This window comes from Oncorhynchus gorbuscha, linkage group LG13 (assembly GCF_021184085.1).
Source record: "Oncorhynchus gorbuscha isolate QuinsamMale2020 ecotype Even-year linkage group LG13, OgorEven_v1.0, whole genome shotgun sequence".
Taxonomy (NCBI): Eukaryota; Metazoa; Chordata; class Actinopteri; order Salmoniformes; family Salmonidae; genus Oncorhynchus; species Oncorhynchus gorbuscha.
The window spans coordinates 77,698,976-77,719,115 of record NC_060185.1 but is presented as its reverse complement, the minus strand read 5'-3'; the positions used below and the strand labels follow the sequence as shown (position 1 = coordinate 77,719,115).

General features: G+C 43.1%; 1 protein-coding gene across 2 annotated transcripts; it reads left to right on the top strand.

Moving 5' to 3' along the window:
- Positions 1 to 666: 666 nt before the first annotated feature.
- Positions 667 to 18,358, top strand: LOC123993552 (BEN domain-containing protein 4-like). 2 transcript variants are annotated; one of them, XM_046295828.1, is made up of 6 exons: positions 667 to 1,879; positions 5,318 to 5,914; positions 6,885 to 6,976; positions 11,301 to 11,327; positions 12,644 to 12,884; positions 17,389 to 18,358. In XM_046295828.1, the coding sequence occupies exons 1-6, from the start codon at positions 1,366 to 1,368 to the stop codon at positions 17,619 to 17,621; spliced, it is 1,704 nt and encodes a 567-aa protein (XP_046151784.1). In that variant the 5' UTR covers positions 667 to 1,365; the 3' UTR covers positions 17,622 to 18,358. The 2 variants fall into 2 exon arrangements, with proteins under 2 accessions (XP_046151784.1, XP_046151785.1); XM_046295829.1 differs by lacking the exon at positions 11,301 to 11,327.
- Positions 18,359 to 20,140: the final 1,782 nt, after the last annotated feature.

Genomic DNA, 20,140 nt, shown 5'->3' with positions numbered 1-20,140 from the left:
TGAATTATGAAACATTTGATGGACTACATTCCTAATGAAAATAATGTACCTTTTACTCCATACATTTTCATTGACACTCAAAAGTACTCGTTACATTTTGAATGCTTAGCAGGACAGGAAAATGGTCCAATTCACGCACTTATGAAGAGAACATCCCTGTTCATTCCTACTGCTTCTGATCTGGCTGAGTCATGAAACACGATTGCTTCGTTTGTAAATTATGTCTGAGTTTTGGAGTGTTTCTGGCTATCCGTAAATGTAAATTTAAAAAAAGAAAAAATCAAACAATTGTGCCGTCTGGTTTGCCTAATATAAGGCATTTGAAATGATTTATACTTTTACTTTGATACTTAAGTATATTTAAGCAATTACATTTACTTTTGATTCTTAAGTATATTTAAAAACAAATACTTTTGACTTTTACTCAGGTAGTATTTTACTGGGTAACTTTCACTCTTTCTTGAGTCATTCTCTATCAAGGTATCTTTACTTTTACTCAAGTATGACTGTTGGGTACTTTTTCCACAACTGATTGTATGTGAAACTACTTATAAGACACAAATGTACAGTTTTTCCTGAACTCACCTCACTTGCGCTGAGGGAGGCTTGCGCTACCCGGTGCAGGCACATGCGCAGATCAAATAAACCCATGGAACGCGGATTTAAACTGTTTACATGTCCTAATAATTGTAAAGATTGCTCAGAAAACCAGGTGTTTTAATCGGCGTATGCTTACTTCGATTATGACTTTACGGCGATTAAGATAAACAGAGTAAAGGGTTTACATGACTAATGCCATACTTGGCCTTCTGCTATAATCACTTTAATATCGAATTGTTGGTGTACATGTAAAGGTATACAATCATGCCATGTTTGGTCTCATGTAGGTTATTTCAAACATTCCAAAAGCCAAACACAACCCAATTAGGCTATCCTATTAATTTTAGCTGTCATTTTTAGACACACTTATTTGAGGCCGTTGTCATAGTGAAGGGGTAGCATATTCTCTCTTCACCCAGCTTATCCTCAGAGGCAAAATGGCCGCTATAGTTTCATCGATATAATTTTGCTTTAAAACTGTATGCTCATGAAGACGATTAGAGACACAATGTACAGACAACGGGGTGTGCAGATCGCGCCTGTATTTCCCGCTTGGCACAATCACTTTTTAACGCGGCGCCCCCCGTCTGGGGATTGGAGCTCTGTCTTGTCAGTAAATTAGCCCACCCTCTGAATATTAAAGTGCACTACTGGGGGGGAAACTGAGCCAGACAGCGAGACGGTGACGAAAAAAATAACCAGTCACCAGACAAGGACGCGACAAGAGCGAGCTCGAGTCACCACTGCGTGTTGAAACTTGCAGTGATGGAGGGGGAAATGCAACCAGCCGACGAGGGTCTCTGCGCCCCAAAGATGTGCAGTCAGCAGCGGGGTCCATACAGCAGCCTCAAGACCTTCCCAAACAAGCGGTTGGTGGGGAAGGCGCGGTTCGACAGACCCACAATGGTCGATATCCCACTGCTGGGAGACGGAGGCGGTCATCACTACAATCATAATCTCAATCACCATCATCCGTATCAACAACAGTATCAGCAACAGCGGCAGCAGCTCCACCAAACCTCCCTCACCATCAGCAGCAGCAGCCAGTATCTCGCGACACCGCAGCTACAGCAGCAACAGCGTTTCCCATGCGATAACAGGCCCAGCAGTAGAGCCGCGACATCTACCTCAGCAACAGTGGGGAGTGTGGCGGCAGCATCACTTGGCTTCCAGGAGAGGGTCGGCAGCGGCACCGCGGTGCGCCAGGACCCCACGTATTCGCCTGGAAAAGCCGAGCTCAACCACGAATCTCCCGACTGCACTTACGGGATAAGCTCAGGTATGTTTTCAAACTTGTTGAGAAAGTGAAATTAGGAAAAGTTTAGCCTTTATTTTAGAAATTAGGTGTTGGACTAGACTAGATGATGTCTAGGCCTGTTGCCTGTGCGCGTAAATGCAATGCAACCACTGTTAGAAATACATTCTCTGGTTAGTATTACAATCCTTTCCCACACAGAAAAAAGGGTCCCAAAAAGCCTATTCGGCTGTCCTCATAGGATTTTTTTTGGCTCCAGGTATAACTCTTTTGGATTCCATGTAGAATTACCTGGGGAAAGGGTTTTACATGGAGCCCAATAGGGTTCTACCTGGAACCAAAAGTGTTTAACCTGGAACAAAAAATGGTTCTTCAAAGGGTTCTCCTATGGGGGCAGCTTTTATTCTATGAGTGTAATAAAACACACATTTTAAAATATGCTGTATGTATTTAGCCATATCCAGACCTTACTAGGTAGGCTATTTGCATGGTTGACCCAAAATGACACAATTTTGTTGTCAAACAACAGTTTTTGGTTAAGGTTTTTTGTATTTTGCACAAAGACAATTATTGATTCACCACAAGTAGGGCCTAGGCCTATTTGAGGTATTGTAGGCTAAAATGACACAGATAGCATAATAAAATAGTCATATAACAACAAATTAAACCATAATGGCATATCAGTCCAGCAGAGAGTAGTAACTATACACTAAGTGTATAAAACATTAGGAACACCTGCTCTTACCATGTCCTAGACTAACCAGGTGAATCCACTTTACGCTGCTGCTACTCGCTGTTTATTATCAATGGATACCCCTACCTATGTAACGGATGTGAAACGGCTAGCTTAGTTAGCGGTGGTGCGCGCTAAATAGCGTTTCAATCGGTGACGTCACTTGCTCTGAGACCTTGAAGTAGTGGTTCCCCTTGCTCTGCAAGGGCCGTGGCTTTTGTGGAGCGATGGGTAACCATGCTTCGTGGGTGACTGATGTTGATGTGTGCAGAGGGTCCTTGGTTCGCACCCGGGTATGGGCGAGGGAACAGTCTAAAGTTATACTGTTACACCTACATGTACATATTACCTCAATTACCTCAATAACCCCTTGTTATTGTTATTTTATTGTGTTACTTTGTTTACTTCGTCAATATTTTCTTAACTCTTATTTTATAAAAAACAACATTGTTGTTAAGGGCTTGTTGTAAGCATGGTAAGGTCTACACCTGTTGTATTGGTTGCGTGTGACAAAATTTCATTTGATCCCCCCATATCTCCATCAATCTCCGATCTCTCTATAATTTCCTGTGATAGATATTATGTACTACTGAAAATAAGCAGCCATGACTAAGTAGGCCCACTATAGGGTCTGTGTGTGCTCAAATGAGTGATAGGGTTGTGCAGTTGTTGAAGTGTGTTTGTGTTTATGTCTGTGTGAATATCCATTGTAATGATGTGCACTTCTTTTGAGCAACAGCGGGCAAACTGGTTTCTCAAAGGAAGAGTAAGCATAGAAATACACTACACTTCTATTTCTATAGGAACTTTGATCTGCGTCCCAATTGGCACCATATCCCTATTATAGTGCACTATAAAACTGCCGGAAGCAGTTTTGTTACTAAATTAAACAGATATCATATTTCCCCAACAGATATAGATCTCTTTATCGCTCCACTAGCAGGGGAGGTTGAGCTCAGTATTCTGAGATTGTTGTTACGCTGACACAGCACTATCTAGCTTATACTGTGTTAGCACTGTGCTGTAGCATTAAGCCAAATTGGTATAATAGTTGTAATGTCGCCTCATGCCATTATCCAGGGCAGTGACAAAGTACAGGCCTCATACAGTATTACATGCTCTATGGTAGGCCTATAGGCTCCCCTGAACAATCACTACGTTATAACTAACCTGCTCCTATGGTACTGGGGCTTCCAATTTTGTCTTAATTAACAACCCAATTCAAAGCCCAGTTTTACACAGTTATTAGGTATCTGCATTCGATACAGTACAGAACTTTTCACTCACTGAGCCAACCGAGTTGACCTAAACCAAGCTGTTGTAATTATGCTGAAAGGAACAGCGCATAAAGAAAATAATCAAGCAAGAACGTTTGGGTCAGTTTGGCGCAATAGTACAAAAAGGGTATATATTTTGTTAACCATAAGACAAAAGCTAACCAACACAACTAAGTATTCATGTGATTTAATGATTCCAGTGATAAGAGCACATTTTCCTGGAGGTGACAGTCAGACAGAGGTGGTGTTTCTTTCCCATTCTGCATCCCACAGACAGAAGGAGGAACCCAAGGACGTCAGCCCTGAGATCCACACACAATAAAGCAAATTGCATTTAAAAGCTTTTCCAAAGAGTTGTGATTAAAATAAATGGTGCTCATAAATTTGCCTCTGCGGAGCATGTTGTATTTAATGACATTTTATGAGGCTGTCTCCCCGTGCACACTACCAGGGAGCAAGGGAAGAGGGGCGGGTGGGAGGGACGGAGGCACGGGGGATGATATCAGATACATCTCGGCGGGTAAACAAAGACGGCACGCATATTAATAAATGCGACACATCTGCGCCAGGCCGATAGACACGTCTCAGCGGCTGCCAGAGTGCCAGGCCTCCCGCCCAGTTGCAGCGAGGACGCCGTGGGTAGCTGTCTGCGCTCATAATTACCTGCCTTGTCTCTTTGTGTGTGAAGGCAACACATTCGTAATCATTAGAGGAGAGATGTGCGAGATCATCTCATTCCGATGTGCTGAGACTGCTGGGAGAAGGACACAGGGAGAGCTGTTTTTATGAGCTGTTATGGATGATATTATCGCTCAGTAGCATCATAAACCGATTTGTTTGGCTTGGGTGATTATTTAAGCTCAAGAGGAGGAGGAGGAGGGGGTGGGGGGGGCATCAAATATCAACAAATCAAATGCATTTGTCAAAAAGTGCTCAACTGCAACCAAAGCCTATAACCCTCAAAGAGCAAGCACAGGCAACAATGGCAAGGGAAGGACTAGTGTAGGCCTATATATTGACGTCTGACTCAACCAGATTCCTTGTACAAGAGTGCCATTGAATGGAGGGAACCTGTACTCGGGTAAAATATGAGTCTTGTAGAGAAAGAGGAAGAGCCAGATAGAGGGAGTGAGGGTGGTGAGGGGAGGAAGCCAGAGCAGCGAAGCAGAAACGCCAACACCTTTATATAGAATTTGAGAGTCAAGTAGAGGTGACTGAGAAAGGGATAAGACTGAACCAATCCTACTGTAGTATTAGGAACAACTAATCTAGTCCACGCTCTTCTGTGTTTAAAAAAAATCCATGCTATCAATTCAATGCCAAGTAATCAAGGACTGTGGAAATGTAGAAATGTGTTGATGCCCAAACGTTGACTCCAAAATATGCTGGTTGGCCTTCATGTCATAGTGAACGTCTTGGCTATCTTCATCTACTCGCTCTCTGTTCCTCTAGAAAATCGCCTCATCTTGGATGCCTTCGCACAGCAGTGTAGCCGGGTCCTCACTCTTCTCAACAACAACGGCCGGTTTGTGGAGCCTCAAGCTCCTCTGCCCTCTTCCCACATCAAGCAGGAGGACAGCTGCCCCTCTGGACCTGGGGCGGAGTCAAGGCCAGTTGCGGGTCAGGGGGGTAATTACCCCACCCTGGGCACGCCACGTCTTGACAAGAGCGCCACCGTCGACCCTGATGACGAAGCCCAGCACAGCCACTGGAGCCAACAACAAACATCCGCCTTCCTGCGCATTTTCACTGAGTCCCTCCAGAGCTATCTGCTCACCGGGAACCAACAGCCCCACCCGGGCCCGGGCCTCGAGGGAGAGCGATGCCCACCAGCTGAGCCCGAGTCTGGGGGGTCGCCGGGCCACAACCTGGGGGGCTGGAACTCCCCGGCCCCCTCAGATTCGTATGGCCACCCCTCGTCCACCCTGCCGGAGGAGGAAGAGGAGGAGGAGGAGAGCTGCTGCCCTCGCTGTGTGGAGCTGGAGCAGGAGGTGCTGTGTCTGCAGCAGGAGAACGAAGAGCTGCGCAACAAGATGGACAACATACCAGGTACAGTACCGGGGTTTCAGGATCATAGAACCCAGTAAAGGCAGATTCATGTGAGATTGTGACTTGGTATGTGGATACTATAGAAGGCTGTCACCCGTAAAAGCCTCAAGTTAGACGATGTGCTAATTTTGCTGCCCAAGACAACTCCGTGGATTTGGGTCTTTACCCTGTGACTTGACATAGCATGTCACAATAATGACACAGTGCCAAATGAGGGGGGTAACCATATGATGTAGTACCTAACTTTTTATGTCTAGTTCAAGATTTACAGTGCCCTCTGGAATTTTTTGTTGTTGTTTTGGTTCTGTACTCCAGCACTTTTCTGGGCTCCCGAGTGGCGCAGCAGTCTAAGGCACTTTATCTCAGTGCTAGAGGCGTCACTACAGACCCTGGTTAGATTCCAGGCTGTATCACAACCGGTCGTGATTGGGAGTCCCATAGGGCGGCATACATTTGGCCCAGTGTCGTCCGGGTTAGGGTTTGGCTGGGGTAGGCCATCCTTGTAAATAAGAATTTGTTCTTAACTGACTTGCCTAGTTAAATAAAGGGTCAATAAAAATAAATAAAATAAGAAACTTTGGGGAGAAAAGTTTGAGTGAAGTGAATTTGTCCCAATACCTTTGGTTCCCTAAAATGGGGGGACTATGTACAAATACTGTTTTAATTTGTAAATGGTTTACCTGATATGGATCAAAATACCATCAAATAAAAGCTGACAGCCTGCACTTTAACCTCAATAGTCAATAGTCATTGTATCATTTAAAATCCAAAGTGCTGGAGTACAGAGCCAAAACGTGTCACTGTCCCAATCATTTCGGGGGGCTGTATTTGACATTTTAGTCATTAAGCAGATGCTCTTATCTAGAGCGACTTAGAGTTAGACACCCCGGACTCAATTTATATATCACATTCTTTCTGTGTCTTCAATCAAATCTTTTTGATGGCTTTTATAACCCTGATTTCCTTCCAGCTCCCTGCCAGAATGTGCTGGACTTCTTCAAGACTGTTCTCCAGCACCATGACCAGTTTATACAGCCCATGGCAGAGGAACAACTAACAGAGGCAAGAAATCAGTTTGTCTCAAAACACAGACTGTGTCTTTCTAGAAAGAAATACTCTTGGTCTGTTCCAGTTTCTGTCAGGTACTGTACTGTACCTTTTTATGTTTTATCACTAGTCATACTGGCCGTGTCTGAAATCTGTCTTGCTTACTGCATACTGTGTATTAATTGTACTACATACTATATTTAGAATGTATTGTTCAGTAAAAAACGAATGCAGTACGTGCAAATATCAACATACTAAGCTCATCCATTCTGAGAATGCGTCATCTAATGTGCAATTGCAATGTTTCCCGCCATTCATTAATTTTGACAGGGAGTCAATGGCCAGGGGCTCTCGGGAGTGGGCTGGGGGTCCAGCCGTGTATCTGGTAACTAGTTGGCTACCTAAAGAGGCTCAAAGTTGCCCACCGTTTACCCGCTTCATTGAATTTCTTCACTTTGAGATGAGGAGCACTGGCTAAACGAGGCTTGTCATTCGGTTTAGCCACATGTCAGTGTAGTTCTGATCCTTTTCTGGCTTCCAGACTGGCTGTCAGTCGCCCTGTCTAGTCATCAATGTGCTACGCATTACTTCCCTGGAGAAGAGAGAGCCAAGGGCTGACACTACTAACCGGCGTGCTTCAGCTGGGGTGAGCGGTAATCAGTATTATTTTCACTGCTTGTTTCTGTCCGGCACTTGAGAACACCTAAGGCAACACAAGAGGGATTATTTGGCTAGGAATCGGATGGTAGCGCCCTCGGGCCAATATATGAAAGTGTAAGACTGTGTGTTTTGCCAGTGTGATTGTGTTTGTGATGCTTGTTACCGTACTGTATGTGTGTGAGTATGGGTGGATGTGTGTTGCGAGAGGACGGCCCTTATCGTGTCATCCAGTGTTTACTTCCTTCTGTGTGCATGGTCCTCTGAGTCCCCTCTTCCCTTTGATATTTATTGGGCGAGGCCGGTCCCATAGCTTCACTTTGACATACAGTACATTTAGGCTGATCCAGGGGCCAGGTGAGTTCAACCTAGCCGTTTACCCCTGCAGGACTCTGTTCCATGGAGGGATTCATATTTTCCTGTTTCAATACCGAGAAGAATTCATATTTATCCAGAGAGTCTGGGAAAAATGGCAAAAATCAGAAGTGCCCATTTAAAGCGTGTAAAACGAAGATATGGTCACTATGCCAGGGTTCTCCGCAAATAAGATTGTCGCTGCGCCACCTTGATTTCAGGGCAAATTAAACTGATATTCAGTAATGATAGAGGATGGCCAACAACATTGTTTTGAATAGCAAAACAGGCCGTTCATAATGTTCCTCAATTAATTCAGAGCATTTCAGCAGTCGGCTAACTGGACACAGATCTAAATTAGGACACACGGAGTGCACCCCTCGTATAGCGTTGTCGAATCATACAAACTTTGTAATGGCAGTCCAACAAAAGTCAAATGAACAAAGTTGCTAAGCTTGCTAGATAACCTCCTTTAAGGAATGACAGAATATTTAATATAATAAATATATCCTATATTTGGCTAAATCAAGTTGATGATTATACAGATCGATCATGATTAACGGGGGAGATAAAGAGTGGAAATAGTTTAAGCATCAAGGTACTATATCTTAACGGGGACCAACTCTGTTAAAACAGTCTCGGGATCCCAGTTACCCATGATAATCACTAATGGACACATAGCCCCGGTCAGTTACCCATTATAATCACTAATGGACACATAGCCCCGGTCAGTTACCCATGATAATCACTAATGGACACATAGCCCCGGTCAGTTACCCATGATAATCACTAATGGACACATAGCCCCGGTCAGTTACCCATGATAATCACTAATGGACACATAGCCCCGGTCAGTTACCCATGATAATCACTAATGGACACATAGCCCCGGTCAGTTACCCATGATAATCACTAATGGACACATAGCCCCGGTCAGTTACCCATGATAATCACTAATGGACACATAGCCCCGGTCAGTTACCCATGATAATCACTAATGGACACATAGCCCCGGTCAGTTACCCATGATAATCACTAATGGACACATAGCCCCGGTCAGTTACCCATGATAATCACTAATGGACACATAGCCCCGGTCAGTTACCCATGATAATCACTAATGGACACATGGCCCCGGTCAGTTACCCATGATAATCACTAATGGACACATAGCCCCGGTCAGTTACCCATGATAATCACTAATGGACACATAGCCCCGGTCAGTTACCCTTCTTATCGGATCTTGTCCCGACAAACCCTTGTATTCCACCATGTTCTGACGGACACATAAGTGGACACCCGACCACGGTTAGGGTTTTCCTTCTATGGAGTAGGGAGGAATATCAGACCCACTTGCCTGATGTGGTTTAAACACCTTCATCACTCTGTGCCTCTTCGCCGAGCCGATCTACACGATTGACATCTCTCAGCAGATCTATGGAGTAGAGCAGGACTCTTTGTTTTTCCAGCTTTGTGAAGTCCGCCCTTCAAGACCAAGATAGTCCCATGGCTTGCCATACTTAATCGTTAGGAGTAGGCCACTTGCTCAGGGCCTCTCTCAAGAAGTCAAACAAGGTGACCCTATCGACTCCCAGCAGCTTGTTAATGATTGATGCAGCAACAGTGATGTAGTATGCAATCTTTTCCGATCTAGCCACCTCGACGGTGTCAACGGCGTCTTCGTATCGCACTGTAACGTCAACCACCAAAGCGGCACCATTTCTCACGAATATCAAGTCTGGTTTCCTTAGTCTCCCATCCAGCATGGAGATATGTATCTCCTTGATAACGTTCCATCCTCTGCTTTCGGCTTCCGTTACTGATAGGTCACACACCCTGTTGTGCCTATTTATGCGGGCTCCTTGGATCAACTGGCATCGACCCAGTATATGTCAGCAAGATTCATACAGGGCTGGAAAGTGCCTCCAAGGGGAATCCTTCTCCGGCCTTCCCCTTTTGAACATCTCCCGAGTAGGATAGACATTTGCCCTCAACTTCAGTCCATTGTTATACTGGCCGAATCCCACTGAGGAGGTAAGCCTAGTTTTGCTGATCTTATCACGGCCAAAGGCCTGCGTCCCCACACCTTGAGTTGACAGGCATATCCATTTTCACATTTCTTCCTGCCTCCAATCACACGGTATTGGGAAATGCAGCGTCACTAAGCCAGTTGTGTTGTTGTCGAGGGAGGGCATCTTTGTGTCGCTCTCACCGGCTTGCAGCCATATTCCCTGATCTGCCGGTGGATCCTTCTGGCCTGGATCGATGTAATCTGGGGGGCCAGCTTCACGAGACCCCCGTATCGGTGTTTCACATAGAGCAACCCGTTACATGTGCTCGTGGGTGGGGGAGCCATTCTTTCACAGCGGTTCTTATCATTCCATCTATTTTGGTCAGGTCGATCCCCTTTAGGTTGCTGTGGTCAGCTCTGTAGATTAGCCTCGGGACAGTGAAAGACCTTCTGAGAAGGTTTTAGCACCGCCCATCCGATCTTGCATATCCAGTCACGAAGTAGCCCGATCAGTTTCAGTTTAACAATGCCTGCCTACGGGTTCACTTGCATTCCAAGATATTTTTAGGATTCCTCACGCCCAATTAAGTGCAAGTCCTCTCCATTCAGTTTCCAGGATAAACAGTCATTAACCTTGAATGAGGACTTGCCCTTGTCATTACCACCTTTCTCAATTAAGAAACTGTGGCACTTTCTGGGTTGAACTCTCAACTCCATCAGTTGGCAATATTGTTCCAGAATTGCCATGTTTTTTTCCCATACCTTTCATCGAGCTGTTCAACAGCTGGGGAGCGAGGAACCATTTAGAAGCCGGCCGACAGGGGCCCTCTCAGGTGAATCATGAATTCCAAGAGAGTCCTAGTCACTCCAACCATTTACCTGGGCTTCACTGAATTGAATGGGAGATAGCTCCAGAGGGCCAGGTAGGGCTGGGGGCGACCCCCAGGGAGGGGAGTCGGAGCAAACCCTGCCAAGGCTGCCAGGGGACGCAACTCCATCCAGCCAGCTCCCTGCCCCAGGGAGATGGGTGGAGAGGGTCAGGGAGGGCTAGGGCTGACCCAGGGAGGACCCCAGCCATACTCATTCAGAAAAGCCGAAGTGAGTACAGTATGACATCCTTTATATAGCATACTACATTTCTGAAATTTCACATACCATTAAACTTTCTATTTTTGCATACTCAAAATGTCTACTATTTAGAAGCTTAGTACGGCTATTCGGACACGGCCAATGTGTATATTATAGATGTTACATGAGAGATGCAAAATAAGACACCAGGGTGAACTTTTAGATCTAAAGAGCGCTCTATCTCTACAGGAAGAAGAACAGAAAACATTATATGAGGTTTGTGTTTTCCAGATGTGTTTTCTTACTGTATGTAACGGAATCACCCCTCACTTAGTTTGTGTCTTTCTAATGTGCCTTACTCTAATGGGCCTTAAATATCACCTACTCACCTTGGTGGATTTCTCGGCATGAGAAGCATGAGAAGCGTTGTCGTCCCCACCCCCATCCTAGTTTGTCAGACGTAGTCCACTATTAGAAAGAGTTTCACAATCTGTTATATAGATCCATTTAAAATGTGAAATTAACTGGGGCCTATCTTTCCCATTCATGTTTTAATCGAGCATATAGCTAGACCGACACATCAAATGGCATTGGGCATGGACTCCTCTGACAGTCTAACACACTTTGATTTTGGAGTAAACAATCACTTAAAAGCCCAGTTAAAATGGGGAGTGGATATATAGATTTTTTTGGGATGTTGTCACTGACTCCCTTTAAGTGTTCAACTCAGTTGCACAGCAGCTTTATAGATAAAACCGAAACTACTGGCACAAGATGTGAAACTGCCATTCAAATCAGCTTCTCTATTAAGGATGTGAAAATATCATCTTGCAACAGTGTTGCATAACAAGATAAAAATAGGTTCTGTTAAATGGAGAAAAGGTTCATGGACACCACCACCGCCTTTCCCTCAACATTGCCGTTACATCTGGCAATAACTTCTTGTTCTATGGGGCAATGGGTTTACAACGATAGGAACTGGTTATTGTTGGTATCAGGTGTATAGCACAATTAATGCTTTAGATTCATTTGAGAAACTAGACTAACTAAAAAATATCATAGTTCTCCATCACATATTGAGCATGACGTTAACAACCTTGTTATAACACATGAATGACAGCACTTCTTCTGAATGCTTTGACAGCTTGAATGCACTTTTCAATACCCTGCTAGTGCACCTCAGGATTGGGGTCAATTCCATTTCAATTCAGTCAATCAACTGTAATCCAATTCCAATTTTCCTTTTTCGTTTCATTGCTTTTCAATGAGGAAAAAAATGGAAAAGGAATTTCAGTTGACTTTCTGAATTGGCGGAACTGAAATGGAATGTTCCCCAACCCTGGTGGCTCTATGGCAGGGTACTCAGAGCTCATAACTAAGCCGTTCCATTCTCACCAGTTGTGGTTTGTGGCAATTTAAATGGGGGGGGGACAGGTTAATAGTAATGGCTGAAACTGAATAAATGGAATGGTATCAAACACATCAAAAACATGGTTTTATACCATTCCATTCCAGCCATTATTATGAGCCGTCTTTCCCTCACCTACCTCCTGTCATTCTCACCCTCTTCACTTCTTCATACCCCTCCTCAGGGCAGTAAACAGCTCCTGGGGAACTACCCCCTCTTCATCACCAACAAGCAGTGGGACGAGGCAGTCAACTCGTCCAAGAAAGATGGCCGGCGGCTGCTGCGCTACCTGATCCGCTTCGTCTTCACTACGGACGAGCTCAAGTACTCGTGCGGCCTGGGCAAGAGGAAACGCTCAGTTCACTCAGGAGAGCCTGGGCCGGAGAGACGGCCCCTCAACCCCGTCAAAGTCACCTGCCTCAGAGGTACTGGCGGCATCTCTAGTAAAGAGATGGGTACTACAGCAACATGTATGCTACTAAAGAGATGGGTACTACAGCAACATGTATGCTACTAAAGAGATGGGTACTACAGCAACATGTATGCTACTAAAGAGATGGGTACTACAGCAACATGTATGCTACTAAAGAGATGGGTACTACAGCAACATGTATGCTATTAAAGAGATGGGTACTATAGCAACATGTATGCTATTAAAGAGATGGGTACTACAGCAACATGTATGCTACTAAAGAGATGGGTACTATAGCAACATGTATGCTACTAAAGAGATGGGTACTACAGCAACATGTATGCTATTAAAGAGATGGGTACTACAGCAACATGTATGCTATTAAAGAGATGGGTACTACAGCAACATGTATGCTATTAAAAAGATGGGTACTACAGCAACATGTATGCTAATAAAGAGATGGGTACTATAGCAACATGTATGATATTAAAGAGATGGGTACTACAGCAAAAAGAATGTTACTAAAGAGATGGGTACTACAGCAACATGTATGCTACTAAAGAGATGGGTACTACAGCAACATGTATGCTATTAAAGAGATGGGTACTACAGCAAAAAGAATGTTACTAAAGAGATGGGTACTACAGCAACATGTATGCTACTAAAGAGATGGGTACTACAGCAACATGTATGCTATTAAAGAGATGGGTACTACAGCAAAAAGAATGTTACTAAAGAGATGGGTACTACAGCAACATGTATGCTATTAAAGAGATGGGTACTACAGTAACATGTATGCTACTAAAGAGATGGGTACTACAGCAACATGTATGATATTAAAGAGATGGGTACTACAGTAACATGTATGATATTAAAGAGATGGGTACTACAGCAACATGTATGCTACTAAAGAGATGGGTACTACAGCAACATGTATGCTACTAAAGAGATGGGTACTACAGCAACATGTATGATATTAAAGAGATGGGTACTACAGCAACATGTATGATATTAAAGAGATGGGTACTACAGCAACATGTATGCTACTAAAGAGATGGGTACTACAGCAACATGTATGATATTAAAGAGATGGGTACTACAGCAACATGTATGATATTAAAGAGATGGGTACTACAGCAACATGTATGCTACTAAAGAGATGGGTACTACAGCAACATGTATGCTATTAAAGAGATGGGTACTACAGTAACATGTATGCTACTAAAGAGATGGGTACTACAGCAACATGTATGCTACTAAAGAGATGGGTACTACAGCAACATGTATGCTACTAAAGAGATGGGTACTACAGCAACATGTATGCTACTAAAGAGATGGGTACTACAGCAACATGTATGCTACTAAAGAGATGGGTACTATAGCAACATGTATGATATTAAAGAGATGGGTACTACAGCAACATGTATGCTATTAAAGAGATGGGTACTACAGCAACATATATGCTACTAAAGAGATGGGTACTATAGCAACATGTATGCTATTAAAGAGATGGGTACTACAGCAACATGTATGCTACTAAAGAGATGGGTACTACAGCAACATGTATGATATTAAAGAGATGGGTACTACAGTAACATGTATGCTACTAAAGAGATGGGTACTATAGCAACATGTATGATATTAAAGAGATGGGTACTACAGCAACATGTATGCTACTAAAGAGATGGGTACTATAGCAACATGTATGCTACTAAAGAGATGGGTATGACAGCAACATGTATGCTACTAAAGAGATGGGTACTACAGCAACATGTATGCTACTAAAGAGATGGGTACTACAGCAACATGTATGCTACTAAAGAGATGGGTACTACAGCAACATGTATGCTACTAAAGAGATGGGTACTACAGCAACATGTATGCTACTAAAGAGATGGGTACTACAGCAAAAAGAATGTTACTAAAGAGATGGGTACTATAGCAACATGTATGCTACTAAAGAGATGGGTATGACAGCAACATGTATGCTACTAAAGAGATGGGTATTACAGCAACATGTATGCTACTAAAGAGATGGGTACTACAGCAACATGTATGCTACTAAAGAGATGGGTACTACAGCAACATGTATGCTACTAAAGAGATGGGTACTACAGCAACATGTATGCTACTAAAGAGATGGGTACTACAGCAAAAAGAATGTTACTAAAGAGATGGGTACTATAGCAACATGTATGCTACTAAAGAGATGGGTACTATAGCAACATGTATGATATTAAAGAGATGGGTACTACAGCAACATGTATGCTACTAAAGAGATGGGTACTATAGCAACATGTATGCTACTAAAGAGATGGGTACTACAGTAACATGTATGCTACTAAAGAGATGGGTACTACAGCAACATGTATGCTACTAAAGAGATGGGTACTACAGCAACATGTATGCTACTAAAGAGATGGGTACTACAGTAACATGTATGCTACTAAAGAGATGGGTACTATAGCAACATGTATGATATTAAAGAGATGGGTACTACAGCAACATGTATGCTACTAAAGAGATGGGTACTATAGCAACATGTATGCTACTAAAGAGATGGGTATGACAGCAACATGTATGCTACTAAAGAGATGGGTACTACAGAAGGCAGCTAACATGTATGCTACTAAAGAGAACATGTATGCTACTAAAGAGATGGGTACTACAGCAACATGTATGCTACTAAAGAGATGGGTACTACAGCAACATGTATGCTACTAAAGAGATGGGTACTACAGCAACATGTATGCTACTAAAGAGATGGGTACTACAGCAAAAAGAATGTTACTAAAGAGATGGGTACTATAGCAACATGTATGCTACTAAAGAGATGGGTACTATAGCAACATGTATGATATTAAAGAGATGGGTACTACAGCAACATGTATGCTACTAAAGAGATGGGTACTATAGCAACATGTATGCTACTAAAGAGATGGGTACTACAGCAACATGTATGATATTAAAGAGATGGGTACTACAGCAAAAAGAATGTTACTAAAGAGATGGGTACTACAGCAACATGTATGCTATTAAAGAGATGGGTACTACAGCAAAAAGAATGTTACTAAAGAGATGGGTACTATAGCAACATGTATGCTATTAAAGAGATGGGTACTACAGAATGTTAAAAGAGATGGGTACTACAATGTATGCTATGAGATGGGTACTAAGCAAAATGAATGATTACTAAAGAGATGGGTACTATAGCAACATGTATGCTACTAAAGAGATGGGTACTACAGCAACATGTATGCTACTAAAGAGATGGGTACTACAGTAACATGTATGCTACTAAAGAGATGGGTACTATAGCAACATGTATGATACTAAAGAGATGGGTACTACAGCAACATGTATGCTACTAAAGAGATGGGTACTATAGCAACATGTATGCTACTAAAGCAACATGTATGCTACTAAAGAGATGGGTACTACAGCAACATGTATGCTACTAAAGAGATGGGTACTACAGCAACATGTATGCTACTAAAGAGATGGGTACTACAGCAACATGTATGCTACTAAAGAGATGGGTACTACAGCAACATGTATGCTACTAAAGAGATGGGTACTACAGCAACATGTATGCTACTAAAGAGATGGGTACTACAGCAACATGTATGCTACTAAAGAGATGGGTACTACAGCAACATGTATGCTACTAAAGAGATGGGTACTACAGCAACATGTATGCTACTAAAGAGATGGGTACTAAGCAACATGTATGCTACTAAAGAGATGGGTACTATGCAACATGTATGCTACTAAAGAGATGGGTACTACAGCAACATGTATGCTACTAAAGAGATGGGTACTACAGCAACATGTATGCTACTAAAGAGATGGGTACTACAGCAACATGTATGCTACTAAAGAGATGGGTACTACAGCAACATGTATGCTACTAAAGAGATGGGTAAAGAGATGGAGATGGGTACTACAGCAACATGTATGCTACAGCAACATGTAAAGAGATGGGTACTACAGCAACATGTATGCTACTAAAGAGATGGGTACTACAGCAACATGTATGCTACTAAAGAGATGGGTACTACAGCAACATGTATGCTACTAAAGAGATGGGTACTACAGCAACATGTATGCTATTAAAGAGATGGGTACTACAGCAACATGTATGCTATTAAAGAGATGGGTACTACAGCAACATGTATGCTATTAAAGAGATGGGTACTACAGCAACATGTATGCTATTAAAGAGATGGGTACTACAGCAACATGTATGCTATTAAAGAGATGGGTACTACAGCAACATGTATGCTATTAAAGAGATGGGTACTACAGCAACATGTATGCTACTAAAGAGATGGGTATGACAGCAACATGTATGCTACTAAAGAGATGGGTACGACAGCAACATGTATGCTACTAAAGAGATGGGTACGACAGCAACATGTATGCTACTAAAGAGATTGGTGAACAGATGTTGGCAACATCAAATTTTGTGCAGTTTTTTTTTCTAATCATAACAAATATTTACTTGTACTCCTCAGAGTTTATCCGAATGCACTGTGCCTCTAACCCGGACTGGTGGATGCCTTCTGAGGAGCAGATCAACAAGGTGTTCAGCGACGCGGTGGGCCACGCGCGCCAGGGTCGGGCCGTGGGCACCTTCCTGGGCAGCAGTGGCAGTAGCACTAGCAGTCTTTACATGGAGGCTTACGACGGGCCCCTGTCACAGGATGAAGTGTACCTGAAGGGCTCTCACAATGGCCTGGGTGATTGAAAGGAGAAGGAATGAAGTCTTGGTCAGGATTCAATCCAAGGTGTGTTATTGAGAAGCACACTAGACAGCCGACAGTGCGCCTTTTTAAAGGTAATTTCACAGAGATCGCATTCATGGTGAACGCTGCAAATGTTGTCTCAAGCGTAAATTACCTTTATAGGGCACATTGTTGGCTGTTTAGGGCGTTGCTCTACAACGCGACTTGGATTTAATCCTGACCACTGTCTTCTAACATGTGGCGTCACTCCTACGCAATGTTAGTCCCTCAACCGAGGTGGTGATGCTGCTGATTTGTCACCACAGATGGTTTGTTTACATAGCAGGTTAGGATAATTAGTGTGGCAGGTTAGGATAATTAGTGTGGCAGGTTAGGAAAAGGGTTAGAGTTAGTCTTAGCTACAATGCTAGTTGTAAACAACTGTTGTCCCCGACACGCCCACTAGATGGCGGTGTAGGCCTACTCCATCAAGCCAGAACAGTAGAATCCTAAACAGACCATCTGTGGTGACAAGTCATCAGTATCATAACGCTGGTTCAGACGAAACTCACGCTATCTGACGTAAGACAATGAGGATGAGAATGTTAGAACTGTAGGCCGAACCAACTGGTACTAACCTGCTCTTCTTCCGTAATGCTACAGAGCAGGGCAGGAAAATAACATTCAAACAACATTCAAGAGGAAATAGTCTCCCCATTGAACATTCTAAAACAGCTGTTTTTGGGGCTTATTTTCTTGGGGGGGGTTCTGCTCAAATGTTCCAATGTTGTAATATGCATTTATTAAGTTACATGAAAGCATTCAACTGTTTGTAAAACTACAACGCTAGTTTTCCCTCAGTCTTCCTTCTGCCATTGCCGTGTGGAACATTTTAGAAAAGGGTTACATAAAGTAATACAGAATTTCGCAAACTAAGGGAGCTACAGCAATCAGTAGGTCTGACTGTAGCTGGGTCATTTCCAAATGACAATTAAGACAAATCTAGTGTGTAGTTTTTCAGTGAGGATTATAACAGTTTCCTTTTGCTATAGAACATTGCCAAGAATATACTGGAATGTACTGAACTATGATGTACTGATTGAGATGGCCGTTATGATATCTGTAATGAGAAGAGAAAATGAGACATTATCCTTCCTTGTACAGATATATTATGTTGGCTACTTTAGACAAAACTCACTCTTGTATTATGTTCTGGCTGACGCCCAAACCCACGTGGTACACGACACACTGCGCCCCACTGGTCTAAACAGTCTTCAGAAAGTCATATTCCGGTTGTCTCAGAGAGCAGCTACATTGGTTGGTTCTCTGAAACTTTTCCCTGGGGGTTTGAAAAGCCATCAATTGTATTGGAAGGGGGCGGCGCCCGGCAGATGTGTGTGGCTGTGCCTGTGGGTGTTTGGGTACGAAAGACAGATGAGAACCAACCAGAAAAAGCACAGCCCATTTCATTATTGACACATCGTGCTGACAACATCAAACAGCCTCCCTCCCCAGACTCAGAGGCCTGGATCTTTGGTATCAGCCAGGCAACTTATGCTAACCAAAGATAATTAAAGTAGACATGCAGGATTTGTGCAACTGTACGATGACTATTGATTGATGGATTGCCATTGATTGTATATAATCGTGATACATTTCAATTCATTGATGGTAAATATTCAAGAGATTGGTGGTAGAGAAAACCACAAAAGCCCAGACTAGTTTGAAACTTTGGAATGATAACCCCCCCCCCCCCCCCCCCCACATACACACACAGCAAGAAACACTATATTTGAAATGCCTTAAAGGTCCAGTGCAGTCAAAGCTAGATGTCCTGTGTCTGATATATATTTCCGCACTAGGAGGTTGGAATAATACTGTGAAAATCCTAATAATGCCCTTATCGTGTAAGAGCTGTTTGAAACGACTGCCAGAAATGTCAGCCTGTTTTGGTGGGATGGAGTTTTGGCCTGCCTGTTGACATCACCAGGTGGTAAATTAGTTAGACCAATAAGAAAGAGAGTTCCAAATCTCTCTGCCAATAACAGATCGTTTTCTGTTTTCCCCTGCCCACTCAGACCACTCACAGACAGTCTCTTTGCTAAGAAGCTATTTCTGTTTCCTTTTTACCATTTTAATTGAAAACAATCACAGTAAGATACTTAATTGTTACCCTGAAATGATTTGATGTTGAGATAAAAATGCCTGCATTGGACCTTTAAGATAAACTTTAACACCCATGTGTATATCTATAGTTCTGATGACTTAGTTGTTCAGAACATGGTGCTTGCATCACTGAGTTATGGGTTTGCCACATGGGCCACATAATACTGAATAGTGTACTGTATGTGTGTTACCTGTGTTTGCTAAATGACTATAATATTATAATTATACTCCCAAGAACTACAGTACCCATAATGCTAGCTAGTGTCAGACTGCTTCTAGACTACTAAAATCATAAGATAAGGGCGGCAGGTAGTCTATCGGTTAGAGCGTTTGGGCAGTAACCGAAAGGTTACTAGTTCGAATCCTCAAGGTGAGA

What these genes read in the sequence shown, in the direction of transcription:
- LOC123993552 (XM_046295828.1), top strand. Translation starts at nt 1,366, where the DNA reads ATGGAGGGGGAAATGCAACCAGCCGACGAGGGTCTCTGCGCCCCAAAG. An exon ending in AACAGAAAACATTATATGAG is followed by an intron (nt 11,328 to 12,643) that starts GTTTGTGTTTTC and finishes ACCCCTCCTCAG; the next exon opens with GGCAGTAAACAGCTCCTGGG. An exon ending in CAAAGTCACCTGCCTCAGAG is followed by an intron (nt 12,885 to 17,388) that starts GTACTGGCGGCA and finishes TGTACTCCTCAG; the next exon opens with AGTTTATCCGAATGCACTGT.